At 48.4% G+C, this 25,051-nt stretch overlaps 15 protein-coding genes across 15 annotated transcripts; 5 read left to right on the forward strand and 10 right to left on the reverse strand.

Annotated features, from left to right (window-relative positions):
- Window positions 1-83: 83 nt before the first annotated feature.
- Window positions 84-730, reverse strand: BX661DRAFT_186179 (60S ribosomal protein L10-A; the record flags this gene model as incomplete). Its single annotated transcript, XM_051536970.1, has 1 exon — window positions 84-730. The coding sequence occupies one exon, from the start codon at window positions 728-730 to the stop codon at window positions 101-103; it is 630 nt and encodes a 209-aa protein (XP_051389718.1). The 3' UTR covers window positions 84-100.
- A 310-nt stretch (window positions 731-1,040) lies between these two features.
- On the reverse strand, window positions 1,041-2,476 carry BX661DRAFT_172651 (uncharacterized protein; the record flags this gene model as incomplete). The annotated part of the gene is made up of 5 exons (XM_051533791.1): window positions 1,041-1,057; window positions 1,208-1,703; window positions 1,889-1,917; window positions 2,190-2,210; window positions 2,473-2,476. The coding sequence occupies 5 exons, from the start codon at window positions 2,474-2,476 to the stop codon at window positions 1,041-1,043; spliced, it is 567 nt and encodes a 188-aa protein (XP_051389719.1).
- A 1,430-nt stretch (window positions 2,477-3,906) lies between these two features.
- On the reverse strand, window positions 3,907-6,671 carry BX661DRAFT_186183 (elongation factor G). Its single transcript, XM_051536971.1, has 5 exons — window positions 6,231-6,671; window positions 5,617-6,204; window positions 4,877-5,579; window positions 4,371-4,818; window positions 3,907-4,350 (listed from the first exon to the last, which is right to left on the reverse strand). The coding sequence occupies exons 1-5, from the start codon at window positions 6,528-6,530 to the stop codon at window positions 4,275-4,277; spliced, it is 2,115 nt and encodes a 704-aa protein (XP_051389720.1). The 5' UTR covers window positions 6,531-6,671; the 3' UTR covers window positions 3,907-4,274.
- A 365-nt stretch (window positions 6,672-7,036) lies between these two features.
- Window positions 7,037-7,866, forward strand: BX661DRAFT_54207 (uncharacterized protein). Its single transcript, XM_051539253.1, has 2 exons — window positions 7,037-7,166; window positions 7,209-7,866. The coding sequence occupies exons 1-2, from the start codon at window positions 7,142-7,144 to the stop codon at window positions 7,763-7,765; spliced, it is 582 nt and encodes a 193-aa protein (XP_051389721.1). The 5' UTR covers window positions 7,037-7,141; the 3' UTR covers window positions 7,766-7,866.
- A 567-nt stretch (window positions 7,867-8,433) lies between these two features.
- On the forward strand, window positions 8,434-9,273 carry BX661DRAFT_172653 (armadillo-type protein; the record flags this gene model as incomplete). The annotated part of the gene is made up of 1 exon (XM_051533792.1): window positions 8,434-9,273. The coding sequence occupies one exon, from the start codon at window positions 8,434-8,436 to the stop codon at window positions 9,271-9,273; it is 840 nt and encodes a 279-aa protein (XP_051389722.1).
- A 602-nt stretch (window positions 9,274-9,875) lies between these two features.
- BX661DRAFT_210560 (uncharacterized protein) lies at window positions 9,876-11,287 on the reverse strand (the record flags this gene model as incomplete). Its single annotated transcript, XM_051538719.1, is given in 2 exon segments — window positions 9,876-10,253; window positions 10,268-11,287. 2 exon segments carry the CDS (start codon window positions 11,285-11,287, stop codon window positions 9,876-9,878), a joined length of 1,398 nt encoding a protein of 465 aa, XP_051389723.1.
- A 585-nt stretch (window positions 11,288-11,872) lies between these two features.
- Window positions 11,873-12,436, forward strand: BX661DRAFT_200002 (grpb/dephospho-CoA kinase; the record flags this gene model as incomplete). The annotated part of the gene is made up of 1 exon (XM_051538366.1): window positions 11,873-12,436. The coding sequence occupies one exon, from the start codon at window positions 11,873-11,875 to the stop codon at window positions 12,434-12,436; it is 564 nt and encodes a 187-aa protein (XP_051389724.1).
- A 2,474-nt stretch (window positions 12,437-14,910) lies between these two features.
- Window positions 14,911-15,662, reverse strand: BX661DRAFT_186189 (uncharacterized protein). Its single transcript, XM_051536972.1, is given in 2 exon segments — window positions 14,911-15,032; window positions 15,049-15,662. 2 exon segments carry the CDS (start codon window positions 15,616-15,618, stop codon window positions 14,967-14,969), a joined length of 636 nt encoding a protein of 211 aa, XP_051389725.1. The 5' UTR covers window positions 15,619-15,662; the 3' UTR covers window positions 14,911-14,966.
- Window positions 15,663-15,682: 20 nt separating this feature from the next.
- BX661DRAFT_206928 (AhpD-like protein) lies at window positions 15,683-16,601 on the reverse strand. Its single transcript, XM_051538642.1, has 2 exons — window positions 16,316-16,601; window positions 15,683-16,201 (listed from the first exon to the last, which is right to left on the reverse strand). Exons 1-2 carry the CDS (start codon window positions 16,544-16,546, stop codon window positions 15,776-15,778), a joined length of 657 nt encoding a protein of 218 aa, XP_051389726.1. The 5' UTR covers window positions 16,547-16,601; the 3' UTR covers window positions 15,683-15,775.
- BX661DRAFT_186191 (uncharacterized protein) lies at window positions 16,602-18,043 on the reverse strand. Its single transcript, XM_051536973.1, is given in 4 exon segments — window positions 16,602-17,105; window positions 17,120-17,493; window positions 17,516-17,804; window positions 17,831-18,043. 4 exon segments carry the CDS (start codon window positions 17,897-17,899, stop codon window positions 16,962-16,964), a joined length of 876 nt encoding a protein of 291 aa, XP_051389727.1. The 5' UTR covers window positions 17,900-18,043; the 3' UTR covers window positions 16,602-16,961.
- BX661DRAFT_186192 (NO signaling/Golgi transport ligand-binding domain-containing protein) lies at window positions 18,037-18,888 on the reverse strand. The gene has a single exon (XM_051536974.1). It carries the CDS (start codon window positions 18,757-18,759, stop codon window positions 18,121-18,123), a length of 639 nt encoding a protein of 212 aa, XP_051389728.1. The 5' UTR covers window positions 18,760-18,888; the 3' UTR covers window positions 18,037-18,120.
- Window positions 18,889-19,380: 492 nt separating this feature from the next.
- On the forward strand, window positions 19,381-19,997 carry BX661DRAFT_186193 (mitochondrial ribosomal subunit S27-domain-containing protein). The gene has a single exon (XM_051536975.1). It carries the CDS (start codon window positions 19,435-19,437, stop codon window positions 19,774-19,776), a length of 342 nt encoding a protein of 113 aa, XP_051389729.1. The 5' UTR covers window positions 19,381-19,434; the 3' UTR covers window positions 19,777-19,997.
- A 36-nt stretch (window positions 19,998-20,033) lies between these two features.
- On the forward strand, window positions 20,034-20,644 carry BX661DRAFT_215970 (mago nashi-like protein 2; the record flags this gene model as incomplete). The annotated part of the gene is made up of 2 exons (XM_051538761.1): window positions 20,034-20,108; window positions 20,231-20,644. Coding segments are annotated over 2 exons (489 nt in total), but the record flags the coding sequence as incomplete, so codon positions are not given.
- Window positions 20,645-20,742: 98 nt separating this feature from the next.
- On the reverse strand, window positions 20,743-21,923 carry BX661DRAFT_200007 (Alpha/Beta hydrolase protein; the record flags this gene model as incomplete). The annotated part of the gene is made up of 5 exons (XM_051538367.1): window positions 20,743-20,755; window positions 20,782-21,361; window positions 21,418-21,528; window positions 21,555-21,622; window positions 21,655-21,923. The coding sequence occupies 5 exons, from the start codon at window positions 21,921-21,923 to the stop codon at window positions 20,743-20,745; spliced, it is 1,041 nt and encodes a 346-aa protein (XP_051389731.1).
- Window positions 21,924-23,064: 1,141 nt separating this feature from the next.
- Window positions 23,065-24,976, reverse strand: BX661DRAFT_186197 (uncharacterized protein). The gene is made up of 5 exons (XM_051536976.1): window positions 24,544-24,976; window positions 24,315-24,396; window positions 23,712-24,167; window positions 23,488-23,649; window positions 23,065-23,344 (listed from the first exon to the last, which is right to left on the reverse strand). The coding sequence occupies exons 1-5, from the start codon at window positions 24,738-24,740 to the stop codon at window positions 23,204-23,206; spliced, it is 1,038 nt and encodes a 345-aa protein (XP_051389732.1). The 5' UTR covers window positions 24,741-24,976; the 3' UTR covers window positions 23,065-23,203.
- Between the last annotated feature and the right edge of the window lie 75 nt (window positions 24,977-25,051).

The raw sequence follows: 25,051 nt of genomic DNA on the forward strand, positions 1-25,051 counted from the left end.
GGACTGCTAGAAACATATTTGAAACGGGCCAGCATCAGAGCTGGTGATGACGACAGGATAATAAAAAATAGATATTGGTTGGTTTAGGCAGCGATCTCCTTCAGTGAGCCGCGAGGGGACCGCGGGTGTTGAGGTACTTGACATAGCATCCATCGGGCTTGACCATGCCGTTGCTGCGGGCCTCGACGTACTCCTCGCGAGTGAGCTTGGTGAAGCCCCACTTCTTGGAGATAATGATCTTCTGGCGACCGGGGAACTTGTACTTGCAGCGACGCAGAGCCTCAATAACGACAGCCTTGTTGTTGTCCTTGGTGCGGACCGACAGCAGAACCTGGCCAATGTTGACACGGGCGGCAGTGCTGTAGGGCTTACCGTAGGCACCACGCATACCGGTCTGGAGACGATCGGCACCGGCACACGACAGCATCTTGTTGATACGCAGAACGTGGAAGGGGTGAACGCGAATGCGCAAGTGGAAGGAGTCCTTGCCGGAAACCTTGGCCATGTACTTGTTGGCGTTAATGCGGGCAGCCTCAAGAGCCTCGCTCGAGATCTGCTGGTACTCGTCGGAGGTCAGGTGCACGCACAGGGGGAAGTCATCGACGTGAGCCTTCTTGCGGCCAAGATCGAAAATGCGAATCTTGGGGTCGGGGACACCACGGCAGAAACGAGACTTGGGGTAAGGCTTGTTCTTACAGTAGCGGTAGCAGCGAGCAGGACGGCGACCCATGTTTAACAATTACAAATTAACTGAACTGAAGTGAGGTTGAATTGAGTGGTGAAATTGGTACGAATAAATACAATACTTACAAGAAATAAAATATTAAAAAAGACAAAGAGGAAAAGAGAAAGTGTTGAAAATAGGGGGGGTTTGAAACTGCAAATGAAAAAAGCATAAAGGCGTTGTGCTCCATGCCGTATTTGTCAGCCAAAAGGTGACTTTTCTCTTTTTTTTCCTTCCGCTCAGTTAAGACCGCCTTTTGTGTACCCAAAAATAAAAGAACGTACCAGCAAAACAGAAATATACTTTTATTTTTATACTAATAATGCGTAAATTCTGCATAACTTTGAAAAGAAAAAATACTAAACACAACTATAATTCTCTGCCGACAAGTGGTCACAAATAAGCTCTGGATAAATAAAGAGGCACTGGAAGGAAGACAAAGTAGAGGAGAGGGTATGCGAAGGAGCCTAGGGAGGTAGGCACCCGGAGCCGCCTTAGTTGCGCCTGCACGCTTAGAGGCTGGCGCGTTCTCGACCTCATTATCAGAGACGCTCTCGACTTCCTCCTCGACATCGCTTTCGCCAAGCTCAAAGATCGGCGACTCCTCGTCTTCAGAATCCTCACTGTCAATAAAGTACATGTCGGCGTTGGGGAACAGGTCGTTAGCAATAAGGTCGGCTAGATCGGAGCCATTGGCGTCGTTGAACCAGCAGAAGAAACTGGCGTCCTCGTTCTCCGAAAACTCGTCGCCCTCTTCCTCAACGTCAGTCTTTTTGCCAACCGCGGTGAGGTCCATGTTGGCCTTCCAGTCGATCTTGTGGTTGACCACCTTGATGTTGCCCTTGTCGCTAAAGTCGAACTCCTTAATCAGCTTGCTGTTTGTAAAATACGGGTTCTCTTCAAACAGGAACACGATATTGTAGTTGATCGGGTTGTCGGTCGAGCGCTGGATCTCAATGTTTTTCAAGTATGAGATTATCTACGATGATATAACAAATGAAAATGGAGAGCCAATCAGGAAGATGCACAGAGTAGATTAAAAACATGTGCGTTAGTTATTTTTGCGCTTTTATATTTATTTTTTGGACTTATACTCAGAATGAGCCGTACATATATTCATTGCAGCAGGTGCAAGCAAGAAAGCAAAAAAAAGTAAAATCTTACCTCAGCGTCCTCCATCTCGATGAGTGAGGCTACAAATATAAAAGTTAATTTATATTTTGCCGTCCAAAACCGGAAATCGATCATCCCATTCCAAGAAGAAAAGGAAAAAAGGGGGAAACCAAGGACGAAATAGCGGGTTGCGTCGGATTTGCGATTACCGAAATAAAAAAATGCATTTAGAGCTTTTGGTTAGTGATTTACTTGTGGATGGTACTATGTGTAATAAACTCCGTAGTATATATTTTTTGGACAGATTTTGCTCTTGACTAAGCATAAATATAATGGGGTTATTTGCACTTACTTATGACGGATGCTTCTCGAGCTATTGAAATAACAATACAAGCAAGCAAGAAAAAGAGGGAAATATTGATATTGTGTTATAATTTTGATATTAGCACAACTTGCTTGTGGCATTGCGTTGGTGCATGAAACAGCCTGTAATGCACACTTTATTTATGCAATGTAGAGCCATATCAACAATTGTCCCTCCAAAAAAAAGATACTTGCAGCCCAATACGGATGAATCATCATGCATCGTGCGTGGTAAGATACATAATAGTAAGTATGCACAATGAACAACTTACACATGTGAGCCAAAACCTTGGGATATTGGCAATAACATTCTGGCGCTTCTTGTATAACGGAGCCTTCCTCAGCTCGTATTTGGCATGCAGGGCAGCCTCCTCGTCCACAAGCTGGTCGACAATAACGCTAATCTCAATGTTGATATCACTAAGTCCTTGAGGGACCCTCGAGTCCAACGTTTGTTCCGGTTTCAGCTCCCATATTTAAAAAGTATTCTGTATATATTTGAGTGTAAAAATGGGTGTGTATGTGGGAGACGGTATATCTGTTTTTTTTTCTTCTGGGAATATCTCGACTGCTGGTGATGCTGTTCTGCAAATAAAAAAATAGAAGGAAACAAAGAAATATACAAGTTTTATTTTTGTAAGAGTAGAGTAGAACTGTGGTTTATTTATTTTGGTTCTGTCTGTTGAAATAGGAAAGAAATAATAATGCTGTTGTAAAAGACGGTTTTTTTCTTTTGGAGCAACTTGTTTAAAAAAAATTCTGACGATCCAAGAAATTGGCGAATCAATGGATTACTGTGGTAATCAGCTACAGGGCGCAGTAATATTTTAAATTTTGTATACGCATGACGGAAATTAAAAACAAATTAACAAACACGTGTTTGGTTGAATGAAAAAATGAAAAAATGAAATTTGGCGCAGTAATATTGTTGTGACCTTTTGTATATTTGAATAAGATCCTTTTTTATTATCGATGGTGACTATATAGCTGTTTGGTGGTATTTATATTTATTGATAAAGGAAAAATGGTATAAATAAAACAAAACGAGAAAGATAAAAAAAATAGGTTGGCGAGGCAAAAACAAACAACTTAAATAAAACGGAACTCCCGTTCGTTCAAGTTTCCATGAGTGAGAACACACAGCTTCTCGTGTGAAATGTAATATATCTCGTCATCAAATATACCCCAACAGTTTGTGCATTGATAAGAGCACTTTGAAGTTTTAAAAGTGTAAGGCTGGTAGTTGTGGTTGCAGGAATGATTGGCACACATGGTTGTTTTGTTCTTGAGTAAAAAAGCTGATAGAGAAAATATTAGGTCTTGTTGGGTAGGGGGGGAGTATGTAGAAAAAAAAGTTGTGGTTTTAGTAAAGATTATTTATAGGTAGAAAAAAGGTGGGGAGGTGGCGAATTATTGACCTAATCATTATTACTATTGTTATTGTTATTATTATTTTATTTTCCATTTTTTTGGGGGGAAGGTGCTGTCAATATCCGCAAACACACGCATTCACATTGACAAGAAAAAAGAAAAAGAAATACAAAAATAACCTGGTGACTAGAATAAAGAACAAAAAAAATTTATTGTCTTGTGCAAAAAGAAAAATAATGAGGAGGCGCTGCATAATCATGCCACAACAACAAGTTAGATATAAAAAATGTTATTGTTTGAATTGGGATTGTCCAATGTTTGTGTCATAAAGCAGAATTTTTTATTTTCAAAACACCTCTACCTTTTTTTTATTTTTTATTTTGTATTGGCTGTATTGAGAAATAAAATAAAAATAAGGAGTGAAGAGTAATGAGGCTATGTCATATGTCTTTCTACTTTAATTAAAAAGGATTTTTAAAAGTAGAATATATACAATATACAATATTTTGATAACATGATACCTACCTTTTTGCTTTGCTTGTATACATATATTCTGGAGAATGTGAGTTTCTGGCATCGCAGAATATATTTGTCACATTAACATACTCTATTCATTTATTTATCCATCTATCGGATAATAATGTCTTTTTTTAAATAATATTTAATATTTATTCAATTCTAAACTTTCTAGTTAAAAAAAGCCTTACTTTTTCTCAGCCAATTTCTTCTGATGTTCCTTGATCAAGTCCTCCTGCACATTAGGGAGCACCGGCGAGTGTCTCTTATACTCCATGAAAACTCGCCCTTGCCCTGAGTAGCCGACCGCAGCTCCGTCGAGTAACCAAACATATTGTTCAACGGCACCTCTGCCAAAATAACACAGTAATCCTCCTGCGTCTCCGTATCAATAATCAGACCCTTGCGCTTATTAAGCGAGCCCAAAACACTACCTTGGAACTCAATAGGCGCCGAGACCTCAACAGTCATAAGGGGCTCGAGAATCCTCGGGTTGCTGACCTTGAATGACTCGCGGAAAGCGTGGAAAGCAGCCAGACGGAAAGCCAGCTCACTCGAGTCCACGGAGTGCGCCGCTCCATCGAGCAAAACCATACGGACGCCAACAATCGGATGCCCAATCATGAAACCCTCATTCAGTCCATCCATGTATCCCTTTTCGCATGCCGGAATGTAGTTTGTCGGGATGTTTCCGCCAAACACATTATTGACAAACTCAACGGTGTCTCTGCCTGCTGCTCAGGATCAATCGGCTCAATATAACCGATAACGCGACCGAACTGGCCAGACCGCCACTCTGCTTCTTATGCGTGTAAGAGAACTCCGACTTATGCGTTGCTGTCTCCCGGAAGGCCACCTGCGGCTTACCCGTGATACAATCCACCCCGTATTCACGACGCATCCGCTCAACATAGATATCCAGGTGGAGCTCGCCCATGCCCGAGATAATAGTCTGCTTGCTTTCCGAATCAACATGCACGCGGAAAGTCGGGTCTTCGCGCTGGAAACGATTAAGAGCCTTTGAGAAATTCACAGCGTTCTTGTCTTTGGGTGTCAACGACAGGGAGATGACAGAGTCAGGAACGTACATGGTGCTCATGGAGCGATTGATGGTACCGTCGGTGAAAGTGTCTCCAGAGGCGCAGTCGATACCAAAGAGCGCGCAGATTTCGCCCGCACCTACGCTGTCCACGTCCTCCATGGAGTTGGAGTGCATACGGACGAGGCGCGAGATCTTGACCTTTTTACCGGTCTTCACATGGTAGGCAAACTGACCCTTCTCCAGGCGGCCCTGGTAGACGCGGATATACGTGAGCTGGCCGTATTTCCCCTCCTCCAGCTTGAATGCCAGCCCGACAAAGGGCTGGTTGGCATAAGGAATGACATCGAGCACTTTCTCGCCGTTATCAATGTCCAGCATCGTGTTGGTGATATCTGTGGGGGTCGGCAGGTAACACACGACGGCGTCGAGCAGCGTCTGAATGCCCTTATCCTTGATGGCCGAGCCCATAAGCACCGGGTGAATTTACGTGCGATCGTGCGCGACGAATGGCAGCGCGCAGCTGGTCCTCCGAGGGGATCTTTTCCTCAATGAACAGCTCCCCAACCTCATCGTCAACCTCCGCCAGGGTCGCAATGAGCTCCTCCCGCGCGGCCTGCACGGCATCCACAAGGTGCGGGGGGATTTCTCCATAAACAATGTCTTCACCGCGGGTGCCCTTGTTGTAGACAGCCTTCTGGGTGAGCAAATCCACGACACCCTCGAAGGCGTCCTCGGCGCCAATGGGTAGCTGCAGCGCGGCGGCCGGGATCTTCAGCTTGGTGCGGATCTGCTCGATGATCCGGTTTGGGTTGGCGCCAGCGCGATCCATCTTGTTGATGAAGGAAATCCGCGGCACATTGTACCGGCGCATCTGGCGATCCACAGTGATGGTCTGGCTCTGCACACCGCTGACCGAGCACAATACCAGGACAGCGCCATCCAGGACACGCAATGCGCGCTCAACCTCAATAGTGAAGTCAACGTGGCCGGGCGTATCAATGATATTCAGGTTGGTGTCTCCCCATTGGGCGTAGGTGGCGGCAGATTGGATTGTAATGCCCTTTTCGCGCTCTAGCTCCATCCAGTCCATGGTTGCCCGACGTTGTCCTTGCCGCGCACCTCGTGGATCTCCTTGATCCGGCCAGTGTAGTAGAGAATGCGCTCGGTCAGTGTTGTTTTGCCAGAGTCGATGTGGGCGGAAATGCCGATGTTGCGCAGGTGCTTGAGGCGGTTGATGTCGTCGGCAGTTGCTGAAGAGGAGGAGTTCCAGCGCCGCGGGTGGTGGTGGGCAGCGGCGGCGGCCATTAGCGAGGTGGCTAGCAGGCGGGAGCTGGTTGGGTTTGTCAAAAGTCTGCTGGTGCTTCTGGCGGCTAGGCGCGGCAGGAGCATTGAAAAAGCCATCTTTTTAACTTTATATTTTTTATAAAAAAAGGAAGAAATAAAGGTTTAAACCGGGACGAAAAGGTGGTTTGGTTGTTATCTCGTTGATTGCAGATTGCAGTTTGCAGTTTGCAGTTTGCAGTTTGCAGTTTGCAGTTTGCATTAGCGTAAAGGCAAGGAAAAAAATAAAATAAAATAAAATGAGACCATCCAATGCATAACGGATTGATGAATTGATGAATTGATGATTGGTGGATCGATGGATCAGATCAGATCAGAGCAGAGCAGATTACTGATGGAAAATTTTAAATGGTAATTCAACGCGGCGAGGCCCGTGACCACTTTTGACCACTTGACCACTTGACCATTTGGCCATTGCATTGGCCATTTGACATTTCTGGGTGGGGGAAAATACAAAATAAAGGTGTGTGGCACATGGCAGACGGCGGGCATGCAAGTAGTAGCCACGATTAAAAGTGAGAGGGGGGTTGAGTGTTTCTCAAATGAGAGGCTTGGTTTGTGCTCTTGTCGAATTATGAAACTTTTAACTTATTATTTTCTTGCAGCTTCATTGCAACCCACACTCAATTCAACCTCACATTAATTCCAAGTTCAATTCCAACTTTACACACATGGCAGCGATAGTCTCAGGCTCAGGCCAGACCAGCTTCAGGCCAGGCTCAGCCAGGCCAGGCCCAGGCCCAGGCTCGGACATCCACAGCAGCCGCGTGCAGCTGCTCGCATCGGCCGACGCAGACCAGGTGTACCAGGCGCTGCGCGCAATCAAGAACAGCGTCATCGGCAGCAGCTCAAAGAAGGCGCTCTACCTGCAGCTGCAGGTGGTGCCGGCAGTCGGCGCAGTGCTCACATCCAGCGTGGCGAGCGCAGCCAGCCGCGTGCAAGCCACGGCCATCGTCAGCAGCCTTGTGCGCAGCAGCGGCGCCGACGGCGCAGCAGCGGCGTCTGCGCTGGCAGCCGGCGGCGTAGTGGCGGCGCTGGTGCAGCAGCTGGGCGCGCTCGACGCGCCGCCGCAGCAGCCCGGCCTGGCGGGGGCGTCGCCGCAGCAGCTGGGCGCCCTGGTCGAGACGTCCGAGCGCGCACTCAACGCGCTGCTCGCGCACCGGCTGCCGGCGCTCGAGGCCGACGACGCGGCGCTGCACGCGCTGCTCGCGCACCTGCTCGCGCTGGTCGCGGCGCGGACATGGCGGCGGCCGGGCAGCCGCACCGCCACGCGCGCGCCGAGCTGGCGCTGCTGATCGTCGCGCGGCTGTGCGTGTCGCAGGCGCGGCAGTTCATGGTGGCCAACGGCGGCGTCATCCCGGCGCTCGTGCGCGTCCTGCGGCTCGCGCGCGCGGCGCGGCTCCAGGCGGCGGCGCTGGCGGCGCTGGCGGCGCTGGCGTACGAGAACGCCGAGATCTGCCAGGCGCTGGGCGCGCAGCCGGCCGTGGCCGCCGCCATCATGGCGCTGGTGCGCGCGGCCGACGGCGCCGTGCGGCTGCGCGCCTGCGAGGTGGCGGCCAGCCTGGCGCGGATGCGCGGCGTGGCGGCGCGCGACGTGCAGGCGCTCGCCGTGCCGGCGCTCGTGCGGCTGGTCGAGGCCGGCGACGCCGGCGCCGTGCGCGTGCTCGCGTACCTGTGCCACGAGGACGCCGACGCGCAGGCGGCCGCGCGCGGCGCGGGCGGCGTCGCGGCGCTGTGCGCGCGGCTGGCCGCGGCGTGGGCGGCCGGCGACGGCGACTTTGGCGACGCGGCGCGCGCGGCCGCCGATGCGCGCGCCGCGCTGCTCGCGCTCGGCACCTGCGTGTCCGCCAGCGAGGAGAGCCGCCGCGCGGCCGTCGACGCCGGCGTGCTTGCGCACATCGCGCGCGCGCTCGGCCACCCGGCCAGCGGCGTGCGCGCGGCGGCGTGCCTGTGCGCGCGCTACATGGCGCGGTCGGTGGCCGTCTGCCGCACGCACGTGCCGGACAGCGGGCTGCTGCGGCCGCTGGTGCGGCTGCTGCGCGACGCGTGCGCCGACGTGCAGGAGGCGGCGGCCGCGGCGCTGGTCAACCTGCTGACCGACTTTTCGCCGCTGCGCGCCGACGCGCTGAAGCTCGGGCTGCTGCCGGAGCTCGTGCGGCTGCTGGACGCGCCGGCGCCGCCCGTGCGGCGCAACGCGCTGTGGGCCGTGCGCAACCTTCTGGTGGGCATCGACGATGAGACGCGCCGCGAGGTTGTCGCGCAGGTGGGCGCCGCGCGGCTGCTGGCGCTGGCCGCCGCCGACACGTCGGGCGCCGACGCGGCGCTGCGTGAGCACGCGGTCGGCGCGCTGCGCAACGTGGCCGCCGACAGCGCGTGGGGCGTCGACGCCATCTTCGCGGCCGCCGGCGACCGGCTGCCGGCGCTGCTGGCCGCGCTGGCGAGCGAGCGCGGCGACCGCCATGTGCGTGTGCACGCGCTGTACCTGGCGAACAACGTCGCCGTGCGGTCGGCTGCGCGCTGCGCCGTGCTGGCCGCGCATGCGCCGCTGGTGCGCGCCGTGGCCGCGGCCGTTGAGGCGCCGGACGCCGAGGTGGCCGTGGCGGCGCTGTGGTGCGTCAGCAGCATTGCGTCGCACCGCGGCGGCGACGGTGCGGATGGCTCCGGGGGCCGCGCCGTGCACGTGCACGTGCCGGTGCTGCGCGCCCACGGCGTGGCGGAGGCGCTTGACCGGCTGCTGGCCGACAAGGCGCAGCCGCTGGACGTGCGCGACCGGGTGAAGAGCTGCATGGACTATTTCTCGTGAGAGAGAAGGCATGGGGGATGGGCGGGCTGGTGGATGGATCGGATCGGGTCGGATCGGGATCGGATCGGGTCGATCGATCGGTGGGCTAGCGCTGGAAAAGGCATTGCAATGGAATGGATGGATTGGCATTGGAAACGTCATGGGAATGGGATGGATTAACATAGAAACGTTGTGAGAACAGGGTGGATTAATATTAGAAAAGTTGTGAGAACAGGACGAATTGACGTTATGAAAGTTGTGAGAACAGGGTGGATTAACATTAGAAAATTAACATTAGAAAAGCTGTGAGAACAAGATAAACTAACATTAAATAAATGTAAACAAGATAAACTAACATTAAATAAATGTAAAGCAAGATAAACTAACATTAAATAAATGTGAGAACAAGATAAACTAACGTTAGATAGCTAGCAGAACAAGGTAAACTAACGTAGATAGCTAGCAGAACAAGGTAAACTAACGTTAGATAAGCTGTCAGAACAAGATAAACTAACGTTAGATCACTTATGAGAACAGGATAAATTAACATTAGAAGAGATAGCTTATGAGAACACCAGGACGAATTAACGCTGGGAAAGCTGTGCGAACCGCATTCAAATGGGCTAGAGAAGCGCCGCCCCTACAAGCACGACGGCCGCCGTCCCCACGATGAACGCCGTCATCAGCACGCCCAGCACCACGGGCGCGTGCGGCTCGCGCTCGAGCATCGCATACATGAGCCGCTCGAGCCGCTCGCCGAACGCCTCAAGCGCGCAAGTCTTGGCCACGCGCGCGCGCCCCGCCTCGCCCATCTCCCGCCTCCGCGCGCCGTCCATGCCCAGCACCGCAGCCACAGCCTCGGCAAAGGCGTCGGGCGTCGGCTCGCACAGAAACCCAGTCTTCGCATGCACGACGGTTTCGCGTGGGCCGCCCGAGTTGGCGGCGACAACGGGCACGCGCATGTACATGCCTCGAGGGGCACGATGCCCAGGTGCTCGTTGCTCGGCGTGTACACAAGGCACCGGGCAAGCCCGAGGAGGTGTGCGCGCTGGTTGGCCGAGAACGACGGCAGGAAGACCACGTCCACGGAGGACATCTCGTCGCCGGCGGCGGCGGGAAGCACCAGCGGCGCCGACTCCGAGCCCGGCGGCAGCCGTGCTCGCGCGCGCGCGCTGCTGCCCTGGGGAGCAAGCGTGCGCGTGCGCAGGCCCTTCGCGTGCGCGTGCGCGACCAGCTCGACCAGGTGCTCGGCGTTCTCGGCCACGTCGGCGTCCCAGCCGCCGGCCACCACCAGGCAGGCATCCTTGTGGCGGCCCTCGTGCAGCAGGGCGAGCGCATCGATGGCCAGGGCGATGTTTTTCTTGCGCTCAAAGCGGTTGATCGACGCCACCAAGGGCCTCTGCGTGCGCAGCCCCCACAGCCCTGCATCCTGCGCATCCGCCGCTTGGTCGTATGCTGCGAGGTTCAGCGCCGGCTGCAGCACGCGCGGCGCCTGGGTGATGTGCGGGAATGCCCGCTGGAACACCTCCTGTGTGAAGCGGCTGTTGACCACAATCTCGTCTGCTTCGCGCGTCGTAAACTGCTCCAGAAGATCAAACGGCAGCCGATACATCCTGCGCCAAAACCCAACATGCGGCGCCTGGAGATAGTCTGGGAAATGGCAATAAAAGAAAATCCGCGCCTGCGCAAACCGCAGCAACGGAATCGGGGCAGATAGCTGATCGACAAACAGAACATCATACTGCTCTCTGTCGCCTGCCACTTGATTAGCGAGCGCGAGCGAGCGCAGGATTGTGCAGAGTATGTGCATGTGGCCAAAGATGCTGCGCGGGAGAAACCATTGATTACCGCCGGTGTGCACTTGGAGTGTGCCGTCGCGGGTTTCGGCGAAGCAGTGGGAGACGTCGTGGTGGAGCGTGTGGATTATTACCTTGTGCCCGAGGTTTTGCAGACTGAGCGCGGCGTCGACGACTAGGCGCTCGGCACCGCCGATGCCGAGATTCGGATGGACAAACCCAATTGTAAGCCGTCTCATTTCATGAATAAATCAGATTGAATAATGAAATATAAATGAAAATGAAAATAATAATAATAATAATAATAATAATAATATAAAAGAAAAAAATGGGCTTGTTTCTTATGCTCTGGATATTCGCCTCTTTCTCTCTTTGTATTCACATGGACGATCGACAGAACGCCTTCTTTCCTTTTTCTGTTGCTGCTGGCCAGACCGATTGTATATGCACCTTTTTAATCTAAATAAATAAACAAATTAAAAATTAAATTTGCATTTAGCTCATATTCCATTCTATCATATCCCCTGGACTTTTCTGGTCAGCCCTGCAGATGATAGTGTAGATATCTTGCTTTATTTTACTCTCCTATTTTCATCAATATATACCGCCATATGCAAACTGTCACATCATCTTGTGACAGATCAAACTTTTTCTTTTCCTACGCTGATATCAAAACATGCTTTTCTGTAACGACTGAATAATATAAACAATTGCCTAAACATGGGCACCAAAATCCACATATATAAAAAACTTTACCCATCTCCCATTTGAATACATTAAAAGAAATACGCTTATTTTTTTTTTACATTTCTTTCACAAAATCAATGAGCTGCTTTATCCGCAAAGATCGCGCAAGATTCAAAGAGCCCTTTATCATCAGCGACTACGACCCCAACTGGCCCACCCTCTTCTCTGCGAAAAAAGCCTCATTCAAAACCACCTCGCCCCTACTCCTCGGCATCGAGCACATCGGATCCACCAGTGTCCCTGGTCTCGCCGCCAAACCAATAATCGACATTCTCGTTGTACTTCCAAACTTTTCACACATCAAAGAATGTGTCCAAGCCATGCGCTCCCTCCGATACGCCTTTCTGGGCCAATGTGGGGTCCCCGGCAGAGAGTATTTTAAAAAACCTGGCTTCCATGTGCATATGGTGGAAGTCGGGAATGCGGATTATTTAAGGGTTAGAGCTTTTGTGCAATGCTTGAGGGACCAGGAGGAGCTGCGCAAGGAGTATGTTGATTTGAAGAAAAAACTGGTGCAGAAGTGGGAGGGCGTGGATAATTGCCATTACAAGTATGGAAATGACAAGACGGAATTTATTGTAGGTGTTTTGCAGAAAACTGGTTTGCCGCCGCTTGTCAACGGAGCTTGGAGGCAGCGTTAATAATTATAATTTTGTTAGCTTGTATTTTATTTATATCTTGTTTTTTATATTTATTGTTTAATAAATGGTTTGGCTTTTTGTTTTTGTTTTTACCACATGGATGTGAATTAACACGCAAATAACACTACTCTCTGCCTCCATGAAGAAACGTTTGTCTTGATTGTCTGGCTGCACCCCCGATACTTGTTGATACACATCTTTGGTCAATAACTATATATACTTAGGCGACGGATATTGAAGTTGGCAATACGATGCTCGATTATTTTGCATAGTCGTGGGTAATATCTTGCACATAATAAAATTAACAGTCTGACCGTTGTTTTCGTGGTCAAAAAAATAACACATATTGCTCTCTTGGCTAAAAAAAAAATTGTTCTTTGGTCGTGTATCTGACTTTTCAGTTATTCTTGCTCAAGATCTTGTTTTTTATTTTGACACTAGCTATTGCGCTCTCCTTCACTTGCACTAACAAATAACCAAAAGAACAAGTACTCAATTTGATTTTGTTGGATTTATGCGCTTTCGCATTATTATTATTTTTTTTGTAGTCCTATCGCCTCTCAGTCAGGTCCAGGACACATAACCAAGACAAAAAACGAACAAGCCACGAGCAAGAGCAAGCACCGGCACTGGCACCTGTATCAGATTCAGTGCTCAAATGTCCCAAAATTCAGCGCTCTGATTCCCTGCTATTTCCAGCCTGCAATGGTGCTGAGGAATAGGCGTAGGTACTGGGTGCACTGAATAATAGCCATTTAATAGCGATTTTACAATAACTTGATAGTAATTCCATGGTATTTTCCAATACATAAAAACTCTATAAACCCTAACCCAAAATATTAGGGCACCGAAATTTTGTATTGAATTGCTCTGTGGAATTGTTCAATAGATGATTCGTTTTTTAACTACTTTCCAAAAATGGATTCTTTTTATTTTCAAGCAGACAAAATTATTGAGAAATGTATTACTTCATCCCCCTTTTTCATCATGTATAAAAATTTTAACATGCTTTTTCCTCTCCTTTCCTTCTATTCCTCTTATTCATCATCCTATTCTCTTATTTTATTATTATTTACTTTGCCCTTACCCTTACTCTTCCCTTCTGACTCTATTTTATTCCCCAGCTCTGCCTCTGGCTCTGGCTCTGAGGAAATACCTTGAGCCAGGGGAGGGGCAATTTACAGTGCCAGTACTAACTAAATCTGAAACCACAAGAAGAGAAATTGTTGGTCGAGCTCTGCTGGAGATTCTTTTCCAGAAACACACAGTATTGTTGCACTGAAGTGCCACCCAGAACCATGCTTTACTTACATCAGCATCGGCACTCTTGTACCCTTCTTTGTGTCCAACAAACACACGCACGAGTTAATGGAAAAGTATATGGAGAGGATGGCGCAACTGGACGATGGTGCAATGGTCAACATCTTTAGTAGAAAGATCGTCTGATAGTGCATGGTGGGGAGCACCAGAAATGGCAGGAGGACGATTAACATTGGGCTTGTAATCAACAGCTTTGTCCCCCAGGTGGCAAAAAGGGATATCAGCTTTACAATGTTCAACGTTGTTTTGCTCAATCACCCTTCTCACTTGAAATGTTGCGCAACTACATGTTGCAGCCCACGATCCTGTCTGATCACAGCAAGCCAATGGCCACTTATAAATCTATGTGGCCTCTATTCCGGGAGGTCTATTTTCTTTAGCACAATGGTTTGGACTTACCATTGACGGGCAAAAGCAGTTGTACTAATTGTATCTTTTTTTGCCACGGGAGACATTCCAGACATTGCAAAGTTTTCTTGAAGTAAGGGCCACATAAGCAAGTTCCGCTGTTGAGTCTGCACAGCAAGGAAGTCTAAGAAAAGGGGATGCAAAAACGGGTTGGTGCTGTTTAACCAGCCAGAAAATGTGCGACTATGCGAGTACTTAGCCAACAGGTATGATCCAAGTCTTGATGCGAATTTTGAGTGCCATTTGCTTTACTCAATGCGTTTGCCAGGCCCTAGTTTTTCTGCTGCGACGAGATGCAGGCCATGGTGAACGGATTGAGCAATACAAGCAGGAATATCCAGGACTACTAAAAAGTACATCTTACAACAACCCTTGTACTTCCACCAACCCCAGAATAATACACCAAGCACATCCTTTTGGCAATAAGAACACATGCCACAATGGTGACGGTTTTGGCTGATAGAAAAGACTGCTGTAAAAATATATTAAAACTAAGTAATATAATCTAGCCAACGGAAAAGAAGGAATCACAACAACAACTGTTGTGATTTCACGCTTCTCCAATTACTTAGAAAGGCGTGAAGCATTGTTGGCTCACTCACCAACAGCGATTACGCCCATTTAAAGCATTAAAAATAGCATATATTTATGACATTTCATACAAGTAATGCCTAATTCCATATCCTTTGTTAAAGCAGTAGATCACTTGTTTGGGAAATGTCGTGGCCACGCAAATTTGACACTTTGAAAATTTACTTTCCACCAGATATAATTATTTTATTTAAAATGTCATGTCATTTCCTTATATATGCTTTACATGCTCTGCCAGAGCACTGGCTGCGTCAATTCTGCTTCTGAAGCGCCCAGCCTCCCAGCGCCAAAACATGGCTTTTAAGTTGCGATGGCACATCAATAGGCACCAATGCGGCAATCGCGCACAACTCAGTGGATTTTGCATCAAGAATACGACAATCGCTCAACAAGCGGCCATACAAGTCTGTCTGAATAAACTCTATGAGATCAGGATTCCACGCCCCGATTTTTTCCTCTAGCTTGTCTGCTTGTCTGCTGTACACTCCGCGCCACAGATCTATACCACGCTGGCGAACAGTATCATAATCACAGTGCGTTCTTTGGGACTGCTGTGGAAGCAAATCTCTCGTGTTCTTGTCCAGAGTATCCATCAATTGAGCTGTGCCGTTGATAACACGCGGTGCGCCTATGGTGGATATCATTTTGACCAGCGCCTCGCGAGCTTTGGCTGCAAATTCCAGGGTATCGGCTGCGGACATGTTTTGCAATATGTGGCGGATTAGGAGTGGGATAAGGAAGGGCTTGTTGGCTGACGCCATTGCCGTGACTGCCACTGTGTAGCGTAAAACGGGAACCAGGCCCTGCCCGACAGAGTCCAGCTGAACTAAATCAAGTACAATCAATTCGCTATTATCCGACATTATAATATGAAAAAGTAGGTTAATCTTTTTTTTATGAAATAACAATATAACCTTTTTTATTTAACCCAAATAGTTGCTTGGTCAGAAAATTAATGTGCTTGCATTTAATGTTTGTTGCAATTATGGCTAAAACAAAAAAGCTGTCCATACCCTACGTCTACTTTTTAGCAAATACGAATTTAGCTAGTCTCAAAGCACCCTGGACCATTTCCTCCGAAGCACCCAGTCTCGTGGCACCAATACAATGACTCTTCAGCTGCGCGGGCACATCTTGTGGAACCAGTGAGCCGATAGCGCATAATTCGGTATCCCTCCCATTAAGGTAATAGGTTTCACTGAGAAGGCGGCCGTAAGAATCTGCAATAATGACCTCTGCGAGGTCAGGATACAGGGAGTGCAGCATGCCTTCGACTCGGGATGCGTGGCGCCCATATATGCTAGCAAAAAGCTCTTGGCCGCGGGCGCGCGTTTCGGCGTAGTCGGGGGTGGTGCTGGATCGCGGATAAGTCGCAGTTGATAGTTCGTGTGCAATGGCGTCGTTGGGCTTTATCACACTCATGAAAGACGACAATGCATTGATGGCCTACAATTTATATCAACTTGTTCAAAATTGAACATACATTTGTTAGTTAAATCATTCATTTTTACAAAATATTGAACAGTTAAAATATAAGATATGCAAGATGACAAATGTTACCTTTGGAGTTCCCATGATGGATGTCATCTTGAGGATAGACTCGCGCGTTTGATGCACAAAGAAAACTTGCTCAGAAACATTTCCAAGTTGGTTGAGATGTGTCTGGGCTATCGAAGCAATTGTGCTTGGACGATTTGCCGACGCCAACGTCGATATGGCCACCAATGTACGCATATTGGCGTCTAGCTCGGGCGCCTCTTTATTCCAGGCCCTGAATGTCTCGGAATCCATGGTTCTTTGTCTATTTTTGGTACAAAAATATTAAGGAAATGCAATAAAGCAGAGAGGAGCAGAGAAGAGATGGATGGATGGAATGTCGGCTCATACACCAGCAATGCTTCCGAGAGATGGCGATAAGGCCTGTGCATATTGGTTGCATTTTTCGCTTGAAAATCACAAAATATGAATCCCGCAAAAGCACAAAATAATCCCAACCATTCATCACAAATTGGAACACAATAGCAATAACGATACCGCAAAGGGACGACTGCCAATCCATTATCACACTCAACAGCACGAATGCGCCTGGTGAAAGCGTTTTATACGTGCTGCTGGTATTAACCATACAGTTATCATAACAGCGCAGCTGATGATACCCAATCAATTAGCTTATTAGAAATTGGCGTTGCTGAAAAAAAAATGGCACCTAAGAAATGCCCAAGTTAACAATGTTGTTGGCCAGCTCTGGTGCGGACTCGGCTTTTAGCTTATCGAGGGTTCCCCAAAGTTGATCGACAATTTCAATGCGCACTCGCTCGTCCAGCCGCTCCCTCTCCTCCACTGTCAAGAGCTTTTCGCGAGCACACTCCATTCCCTGATCTGCGCAGTGAAATCTACAGCATCGCCGACCCGCAAGAAAAGCTCGCTCTTGAAGGGATTTGGGTGCGGTAGAGGCACCTTTTGGCGCAACGGCATTACTTCCTTCATGCCCCTGAAATACATGGGAATGACCACAGGCGTGCGCTCGGACTCCATAATCAGACGGCCAACGCCCCATTGAAGCGTAGCATGCGGCCGCTCTGGTTTACTATGCCTTCGGGAAAACATGCACCCATTTGTTCTCGCCAGCTTGCGCAGGCCGATCTCCACAGCTAGCTGGTAAATTCCGTCGCCGCGTACTGTCGGAATGGTCTGGCCCAGTGCAAAGAATCCATTCAGCACCGGGTTTTGTACAGCAGCTCGCGCGCGCCTAGTGTCCACCGCGAGTAATCAGGTTCCAGCGCATGCGCATGGGCATCACTCCCCACATAATCGGGTCGTCCAGCGTCGACTCGTGGTTGGCAATGGTTATCACGGGTCGCGACCGCAGCGGATCCTCAATAATGTCTGTCAGTTTGTGCAAGTCCTCGACAACTACCCTCTTGAATCCTAGACTGAGGAGCACGCCCATGGCTGTTGTTGACACGCCCACCACTGCGGAGCTCAGCGGCCGCCACCACCACAGGCCCTGTGGCGCCAGTTGCTTGTCCGCCCAGTACGCGAACGATCGCTCATGCGCGTGCCTCGTGGCAGTACGCTTATGAGCTCTGCCGCTCCCGGCCGGCAGCGATCGATCGACGGCTGCTGGTTACTGTCTGTGGCCATTATTATTTAAACGTGCTACGGAGCGAATAAAATATAGGGGAAATAGGGAGCTCAAATGCTCATTTCAGTAGCTCAGACTAAAATGTAAAAGCAATAGCAAAGGCAAAGGCAAAAGTGTGAAAATGGTGTGAATTGAGTACAAGTGGAGGAAGAAAAAGTGCGGAGAAAAAGATTGAGACAAATAAATGAATAATCGGCTACACCAAAGAAAATAATGTTTTTTATTTGCCAGCCTCCAAACGCTTCTCGCGCTCCATGACCTCCTTGTCAAACTTTAGCAAAATAACAGTGCGCAGCGGCAAGCCATCGGCTGGCACTACATGCGAAGTGACCCTGGCCGGACACAGGCAGCATTCGGCAATGGCCTCGACGATGCCCGAGATAAACGCACCAGGCGAAAACGACGACATCTCTTTGGGCACCGAGATGTACTTTAGGATCGCCGGTTCATTGTCTGTAATCATATACTCGTCCTCGCTCTCCGTGCTGCGCTCCAGCGAGTCCGCCTGCTTGTCAAACAGCGCCCGCCAGACCACCGTGTTGATAAACACCAAGGTTTGGAGCACTCGGCTCTCCCGGTGAACCGTCTTTTCGCGCCACATTGTTAGTTCGAATACTCGCACGCCAACCCGCTTGCCCAGGTCGTTCAGCTTGGATTCCAGGTCCTGAATTCCGAGCACTCGGTTCTGCGAGTATCGGATAATTTCGCCAAATATAAAGGCAAATGCGCTCAGGCTCACTTTGTCCCGCCGAGGCCGCGCTACGCTTTGTTCGAGGAGTGTGTTGGACCGCTTGGACGCCCGTGTATCCAGTCTTAAGAGGCCTTGCACCTGAGACGAAGACGACGACGACAATGACATCTGAGCAATTGTAATTGGAGAAAGGTTGATTGAAATATTTCTGCGCGCAACAAAAAAGAAAAAGAAACGTAAGCAGCAACATGTGCGAGCTGCGCTTCTGAGCTTCAAAGCCTAAAGCAAAAAAGGGGGCAACAGCGAGTGTACACATACACCAAAGAAAAGAATGAGGCTACAAGTATCCTGCAAATCGATATCCTTCCCCCAAATTGAATAGCAACCTAAAAGGCGTTTAGAAACTAGTGGCAATAGACCACTATGGTTGACGATGTTAATCAGTTTACTGCTGCTTCTTTTGGAGAAAAGCAGGGGCAGATGGAGTATTGTACACACGTTTGGGCTTGGGCTTTGGCTTGAGCAAAGTCTCGGGTGTCGCTGTGGGCTCAGTTTCGGCCAGCTCTGACGATGCCTTTTGCGCGAGAAACGGGTTTTGAAAACCCCCCGCTTAATAATCTAGAATTTCGCTGTAAATATCTGGAAATTCCAAAATTCCATTTTCAATAGTTGCATACTTACACGCGATATTGATTAGATTGTGTGTGATTTTGATCGACCAAGCTGATAGCACAAAAATTACGATCCTTTTTCAGAGTGGATTTAACTTTATCCTTCTCCTTTTTTCCTTTCTGCTCCAATCGACTATTACTAATTTTCAAATTCTATTTTATATTTTGCACAATGATGAAGGGCGGTTTGGCGCAAGTGGCGCGCTCACTCAAAGTCACTGAAATCTCGTCAAAGATTTTTGGCAACTCATTCAACCCGACAGGCGCGCGCACAGGAAACTACATTCTCAGACAAAACTTTCGCGGCGAGCACATGGTTCGGTACTACCCGTCACAGCTGGAGCGCGATTTGATTAAGGTGCCCCGTCTCAGCAGACTGGTTGGAGAAAAGATGTATGATCCTGAGGAGATTGATCGCCTCAACGTCAATGATAAGCGGAAGGCTCGCGGAAAGGGCGCCCCCAAGAAGGGTGAAGGCAAGCGTGCTACTCTGGCCAAGAAGAAGAAGAAGTGATCCATTGCTAGGGCGCGTTATGTATTTAGACATAGCTTTGTTGATGTATTCTGGAAACAAGACAATTGATAAATTTATTTAGGGAACTATCCGAGAACAAGTTTAAAGCAATATCAATGCGGCTCTGAGTCATACCGAAATACCCATATACTCTTAAAGTCACGTTAACAATGACAAACACGTTTTAGGGGGGCTTTTTCAAAAATTATTTTTTGCACAGACAACGGCTCAACTGTTGCCATTATCATTGTATTTAACGCAGATATTTATATTTATACAGCCGCACTGCTGGCGAATATGGAGAAAACCGACGACTTTTACATCTACTACTAGTATGTGCCACGCAACAGAGATACATATATGTACAAAAACAATTACTCTGTTATCCTTGACTGAAAAAAAACATCCGACCGCGCACTGTTCTCTTTTTTCTCACTACGACACAAACTTGTAGCTCTGGGCACCAGGTCGATTTGGAAACGAGTTCTTTCGCTTTGAAATTACCAGCAACGGGCACCTGCAGTATGCCAACAACTCCAACTACCGCCGCGATAGCATTATCCGCAAGCAGCTGACACTGAGCCCGGCCCTTTTGAACGAAATAAAGCGGATAATAGCTGACAGCGAGATCATGTATGAAAGCGACAGAAAGTGGCCCAAGAGAGACAACAACGGCAGACAACAGTTGGAAATTACAATGGACGGCAAGAGCATTAATTTTGAAGCGGCTAGAATTGGCTCGCTTGTTGATATTCAGGGCACTGATGATCCTGAGGGTCTTCGCGTGCTGTACTATTTGGTCCAGGACTTCAAGTGCCTGATCTTATCACTCATTTCTCTCCACTTTAAGATCAAGCCGATTGCCTAAGTCGCAAGCGCAACAATAAAATTAAGACTTTCTGTAATATGATATCAAAAATATAGGCAGCGTGGGGTCTTTCACAGGTCTTAATGAAATTTCCGGCTCTAGTGATAGCTTCTAGTGCACAGGGCAGGCTCTCAAACTGGTGGAACACGTGGATCATGTCAGCATAGCATTCATACGTGTATATGTCCTGGCGGTCCGGGTTAGCAGCCAGGATGTTGTGGAAGAGCTCGCTGATTTCGTCGAGAAGGAGCTCCTTGTCTCCAGCCTGTATCAGTGTCGGCGGAAAGTCTGAGAAATCAGCATTGACTGGCGACACCAATGGATGCGCCATTTCGGCCATGAGCTCTGGTGACATTCGACGACCGGGAGCATAGAACAGGCGAGCCCGAGACATGGGCGACGTCATCGGCATGTTGACCAAATAGTCGAAGCGCTTGTTACGCTCAATGCTTGGACGCTGAGATATGATATCGGTCCACGGCGACAAGAGCACCAGGCCGCGCACGTGGGGAATCCCTGTGTGCTTGAGCAAAAGTGTCAGCGCCAGCACCAAATTCCCACCGGCACTGTCGCCCGCCAAAACAATGTTCTCCGCCCTGAACCCCTGCTGCAACAAGAAATGGAAAGATATGTAGGCGTCGTGCAGCTGAGCGGGATACGGATGAAGCGGGGCCAATCTATAGTCGATTGTGAAGCACCGGAGCCCAGCTTGTGCGGCTATGCGCCCAGTGAGCCACGATGTGATGTGGGGGAGCCCAAGCAGTAAGCGCCACCGTGCAAATACAGAATAATGCGCTCGTTGGGCGTCAACGGCTCGCATTTTGCAGCAAGTTCGGCGGAGCCTGGCAGCGGTGTGGGTGCTGTGAGCTCGTAGGGATTACACGCTTGCTGCACGCAATGTCTTGGTCACTCTTGATGAGCGCGATCAGCCCCTTTTCAGCTGGACCTGTGCCGACAAACAGCTCCGGATCAATGGCACTTCAGTCACCTTAAAGCTCGCACTGACGTACGTGCCCAGATGAAATGGTATTTCAGAGTCTGGAAGGTCGTGCTTTTTGTACGAGGCAGCCAATTCTTCAAAGTCGATCAAGTCTATATCGTCGTCTGTCATTGACGCGCCGTTTCCTATTTTGCTTATGCTATAAATGACGTCGCGAAGAACCTGGAGCTTTAGCGGCCACCGCTCGCATCTCGGGCCCTTAACACAGTAGCTTATTGTTGACTTTGCCGCGCTCCTGGCAATGCTGGCCACAAACTTGGCCCTTTTCAGAATCTTCATTTTAAAAAAACAATAAATATTTTTTAGGGGAGGGATAAGGGCGGGAAAAATAACAAGTGTATTATTAAAATAAGAGATTAACTCTACTTTTATTTGCGCACAGGTGTTTTAAAACACGTACACACCCCACCTTTTAAATATTCACTTGCGGGGAGGGGATGAGTGCAATAAAGAAAGCGGGAAATTGAAATTCCACTACTAACCAAAACTACATTCTAAGCGAAAATAAAATCAACAAAAATTACAGAAATGACTAAGCCGCGCCAAGCCTTTAAATTCATTTAATTATTCCAATAAGCACAGCAATATGTCGCAAGAAAAAATAAGACAATACAGCAATAATAGACAAGAGACGAGATGTTCTAGAGATTACACTATAGTTGTATTGAGTAAAAGCTACGCTCGCATAAATATAAGGACAATGGAAGTGGAAGATCAACTCTCTCATATGCATTTCCAACATACAACTTGTATGCAACTGCTTGTGCGCGCATGTCCAAATCGAGATATCAAGAAAAGAGGCTTATGTGATAAGCCGCGTACAGTAAGATATACCGTGTAAAAAATCGCAAATATTAGCTGCAAGATCAAATGTCTTTTTATTTTACGAGCTTTCTCATTGAATTACTTGCAAAATTTTAAATGGCTCAAATTTTCATCTATAAATACAAACATATTGCACAGGAAAAAGTTCAGGAACAATTAAGCACGGATATGCATGACTGTCACGCAAAAGTCTCGTTACCAACTGACACAAGTTTTTTTTGTTGCATAGTACACTGGTGTAAATGGACTTTATAATTTCCAGACATTTATAGCGAAAGTCCAGATTTTTAAGCGGGGGATTTTTAAACCCCCTTTTTCACGCAAAAAGGCATCGTCAGAGCTGGCCGAAACTGAGCCCACAGCGACACCCGAGACTTTGCTCAAGCCAAAGCCCAAGCCCAAACGTGTGTACAATACTCCATCTGCCCCTGCTTTTCTCCAAAAGAAGCAGCAGTAAACTGATTAACATCGTCACCATAGTGGTCTATTGCCACTAGTTTCTAAACGCCTTTTAGGTTGCTATTCAATTTGGGGGAAGAATGTCGATTTGCAGGATGCTTGTAGCCTCATTCTTTTCTTTTAATATAACTTGATACTATCAAAATTCTCAATTAAACAAAATCAATTCATTGGAAGGAAAATTGGGAATGAACGAAATAAAAAACATATAAAAGCAGTTGTAGACAATCTCTTTTTTTCTGAAACAAAAGTTAAAATATTTTAACTTTGTCGAATTAATGGCGCCGGGGTTTGATGCCAGCCAGCACCACGGAATCCTCCTCGGGCTTTGTAAAATCTTGGATTTCTTTTTCCTTTCCTTCCGTCTCCTGGACACCGGCTTTCGTGAAAATCCACTTTGTAATTACCTCAGTGGCCTGTGCGGGATCATCGGGATGTCCTTGAGCATAAGCTTCGGGTGATAAAAGCCATCAGTCTCGAGTTGGAAAAACCGCGGAATAAACCGCTCCTTCGCAGCCTCGCGCCGCTTCGCTTCCTCGCGCTGCTGCTCCTCGATGACGCTCTTTTGCGCGGTGGCCGCATCCAGGTCATTCTCTACAATGGCCTTTGTAACAAACTTCCACAAATTGCGCGACTCGTTGGGCTCCTGCTCAGCCACGCAAGCAACGGTCTGCGGAACGACATTCTCCTTGGTCGAGTCGAAAAGAACCGTGGGCTCGGTCTTTGTCTTCTGTCTGTAATGTATATGGTGGTCTGCCAGTTTCCAGAGATGTCATAAAGGACCTCCTTAGTCGATATGCGCTTGATTTTGCCCGCGATCTGGTTATACGTACCCCAGATCAAGCCCTTGGTCTTAAACTCAACCTCGAACATCAAATCGCTCTTCTCGCACGTCACCGTTGATGTCTCGCCCAACTCTAGAACCATCTTGCCGAAAAGAATGCCACGAGCGTACATGTTGGGGTAAGTCACCAGGTACTCTTCGTTGTTCCGCTTGTTGAAGTGAACCTTGGCGTAGCCCTCGAGGAGCATGCCCACGCTGTTGCCAAAGAAACGGCTTTTTGGCCGCAGATCGCCTTCAATGGAAATGTGGTGTTCGGGGCTATGGTAGAACATGGCGGTAATTGGCGGGTGGTGTGAGACTTGCTCAGAGACAAAGTAGGCGCTGGTGCTGTCGCGGAATGTGCACTGAGAGCGGAAAAACTCGCCCAGAATTGGATTGTAGGGTTTTTTTACTCCCTATATTATTTTGCAAAAGCAAGGACATTTTGAGCAACAAGTGCAGGGTTTGTTAGTAATGATAGTGTTTTGAGCAACAACAAAAAAAGCTTGGCGCTACAGCAATGTTGATTAAAATGAATCACTATTTTTTTACTCTTTTCATACCTTTGGGTGGATGTGCCAGCCCGACATGTAGTACTTTACAACTCCGATAAAGCGGTCAATCGGATCCTCACACTTGCTTGCACTACAAAAAATTAAAAAAGAGAAAGCATAAAGGAACACAATTTAATTGCTATTTATTCGGGCACACAAGCATGCACTCTTCACACACACACATAAGCATAAAGTCAGCCCATACAGCGCAGCCTAACAAACATATCGAGTGTCATACTTTATCAAGAAATCGGGGTGCGACATAAAATCTGTCACCCGCTCGGTGAAGCTTCGCGGCTCTAGCACGAATGTCGGAAAGGTGATGCGTGACAGGTCCATATCCTTGCGAAGCTGGCCAATCATGCTAATAATGATACTCCGGGGCTCCTCGTCCAGCTCCTCCTCGATAACCGAATTCTCGTCGCATTTGCTCATTGCAAGCCTTTTTAATACTAAATAATGAGGATAAAAATAGGATAAAAATGAATGTGTTTATGTGCACGCGCGTATACAGAGCCAAATATTAAAGATAAAAACAGAGAAAGGGAGAGAAAGACAAAGTAAAAAATGTCTTGAAGAAAAGGCGGAATTTCAGCTTTTTCACCTCGAATTCGCAAACAAAAGGAAAGTATCAAAATTGATGAAAAGCAAAAAAATGAACAAAAAAGTGCTTCACTGAAACACAATTGTCCCCCAAACCCCAATGCACAAAGCGCCGACAACAAAAAGGCGACTTTTTTGCTTGC

The sequence above is a fragment of the Kickxella alabastrina genome, assembly GCF_025024165.1.
Source record: "Kickxella alabastrina strain RSA 675 chromosome Unknown BX661scaffold_21, whole genome shotgun sequence".
Taxonomy (NCBI): domain Eukaryota; kingdom Fungi; phylum Kickxellomycota; class Kickxellomycetes; order Kickxellales; family Kickxellaceae; genus Kickxella; species Kickxella alabastrina.

Coding starts and splice junctions, on each gene's coding strand:
- BX661DRAFT_186183 (XM_051536971.1), bottom strand. CDS start 6,530: ATGGCTTTTTCAATGCTCCTGCCGCGCCTAGCCGCCAGAAGCACCAGC. Junction 6,205..6,230: donor AGGTGCGCGGCAAGGACAAC/GTCGGGCAACCA, acceptor GACTGGATGGAG/CTAGAGCGCGAAAAGGGCAT. Junction 5,580..5,616: donor TTCGTCGCGCACGATCGCAC/GTAAATTCACCC, acceptor TCGGCCATCAAG/GATAAGGGCATTCAGACGCT.
- BX661DRAFT_54207 (XM_051539253.1), top strand. CDS start 7,142: ATGGCAGCGATAGTCTCAGGCTCAG. Junction 7,167..7,208: donor AGCGATAGTCTCAGGCTCAG/GCCAGACCAGCT, acceptor GGCCAGGCCCAG/GCCCAGGCTCGGACATCCAC.
- BX661DRAFT_186189 (XM_051536972.1), bottom strand. CDS start 15,618: ATGTCGGATAATAGCGAATTGATTGTACTTGATTTAGTTCAGCTGGAC.
- BX661DRAFT_206928 (XM_051538642.1), bottom strand. CDS start 16,546: ATGGATTCCGAGACATTCAGGGCCTGGAATAAAGAGGCGCCCGAGCTA. Junction 16,202..16,315: donor CCATCATGGGAACTCCAAAG/GTAACATTTGTC, acceptor TATAAATTGTAG/GCCATCAATGCATTGTCGTC.
- BX661DRAFT_186191 (XM_051536973.1), bottom strand. CDS start 17,899: ATGGCCACAGACAGTAACCAGCAGCCGTCGATCGATCGCTGCCGGCCG. Junction 17,805..17,830: donor GAGCGGCAGAGCTCATAAGC/GTACTGCCACGA, acceptor CACGCGCATGAG/CGATCGTTCGCGTACTGGGC.
- BX661DRAFT_186192 (XM_051536974.1), bottom strand. CDS start 18,759: ATGTCATTGTCGTCGTCGTCTTCGTCTCAGGTGCAAGGCCTCTTAAGA.
- BX661DRAFT_186193 (XM_051536975.1), top strand. CDS start 19,435: ATGATGAAGGGCGGTTTGGCGCAAGTGGCGCGCTCACTCAAAGTCACT.
- BX661DRAFT_186197 (XM_051536976.1), bottom strand. CDS start 24,740: ATGAGCAAATGCGACGAGAATTCGGTTATCGAGGAGGAGCTGGACGAG. Junction 24,397..24,543: donor CACCCCGATTTCTTGATAAA/GTATGACACTCG, acceptor AATTTTTTGTAG/TGCAAGCAAGTGTGAGGATC. Junction 23,345..23,487: donor CGGCCACCGCGCAAAAGAGC/GTCATCGAGGAG, acceptor GATCCCGCACAG/GCCACTGAGGTAATTACAAA.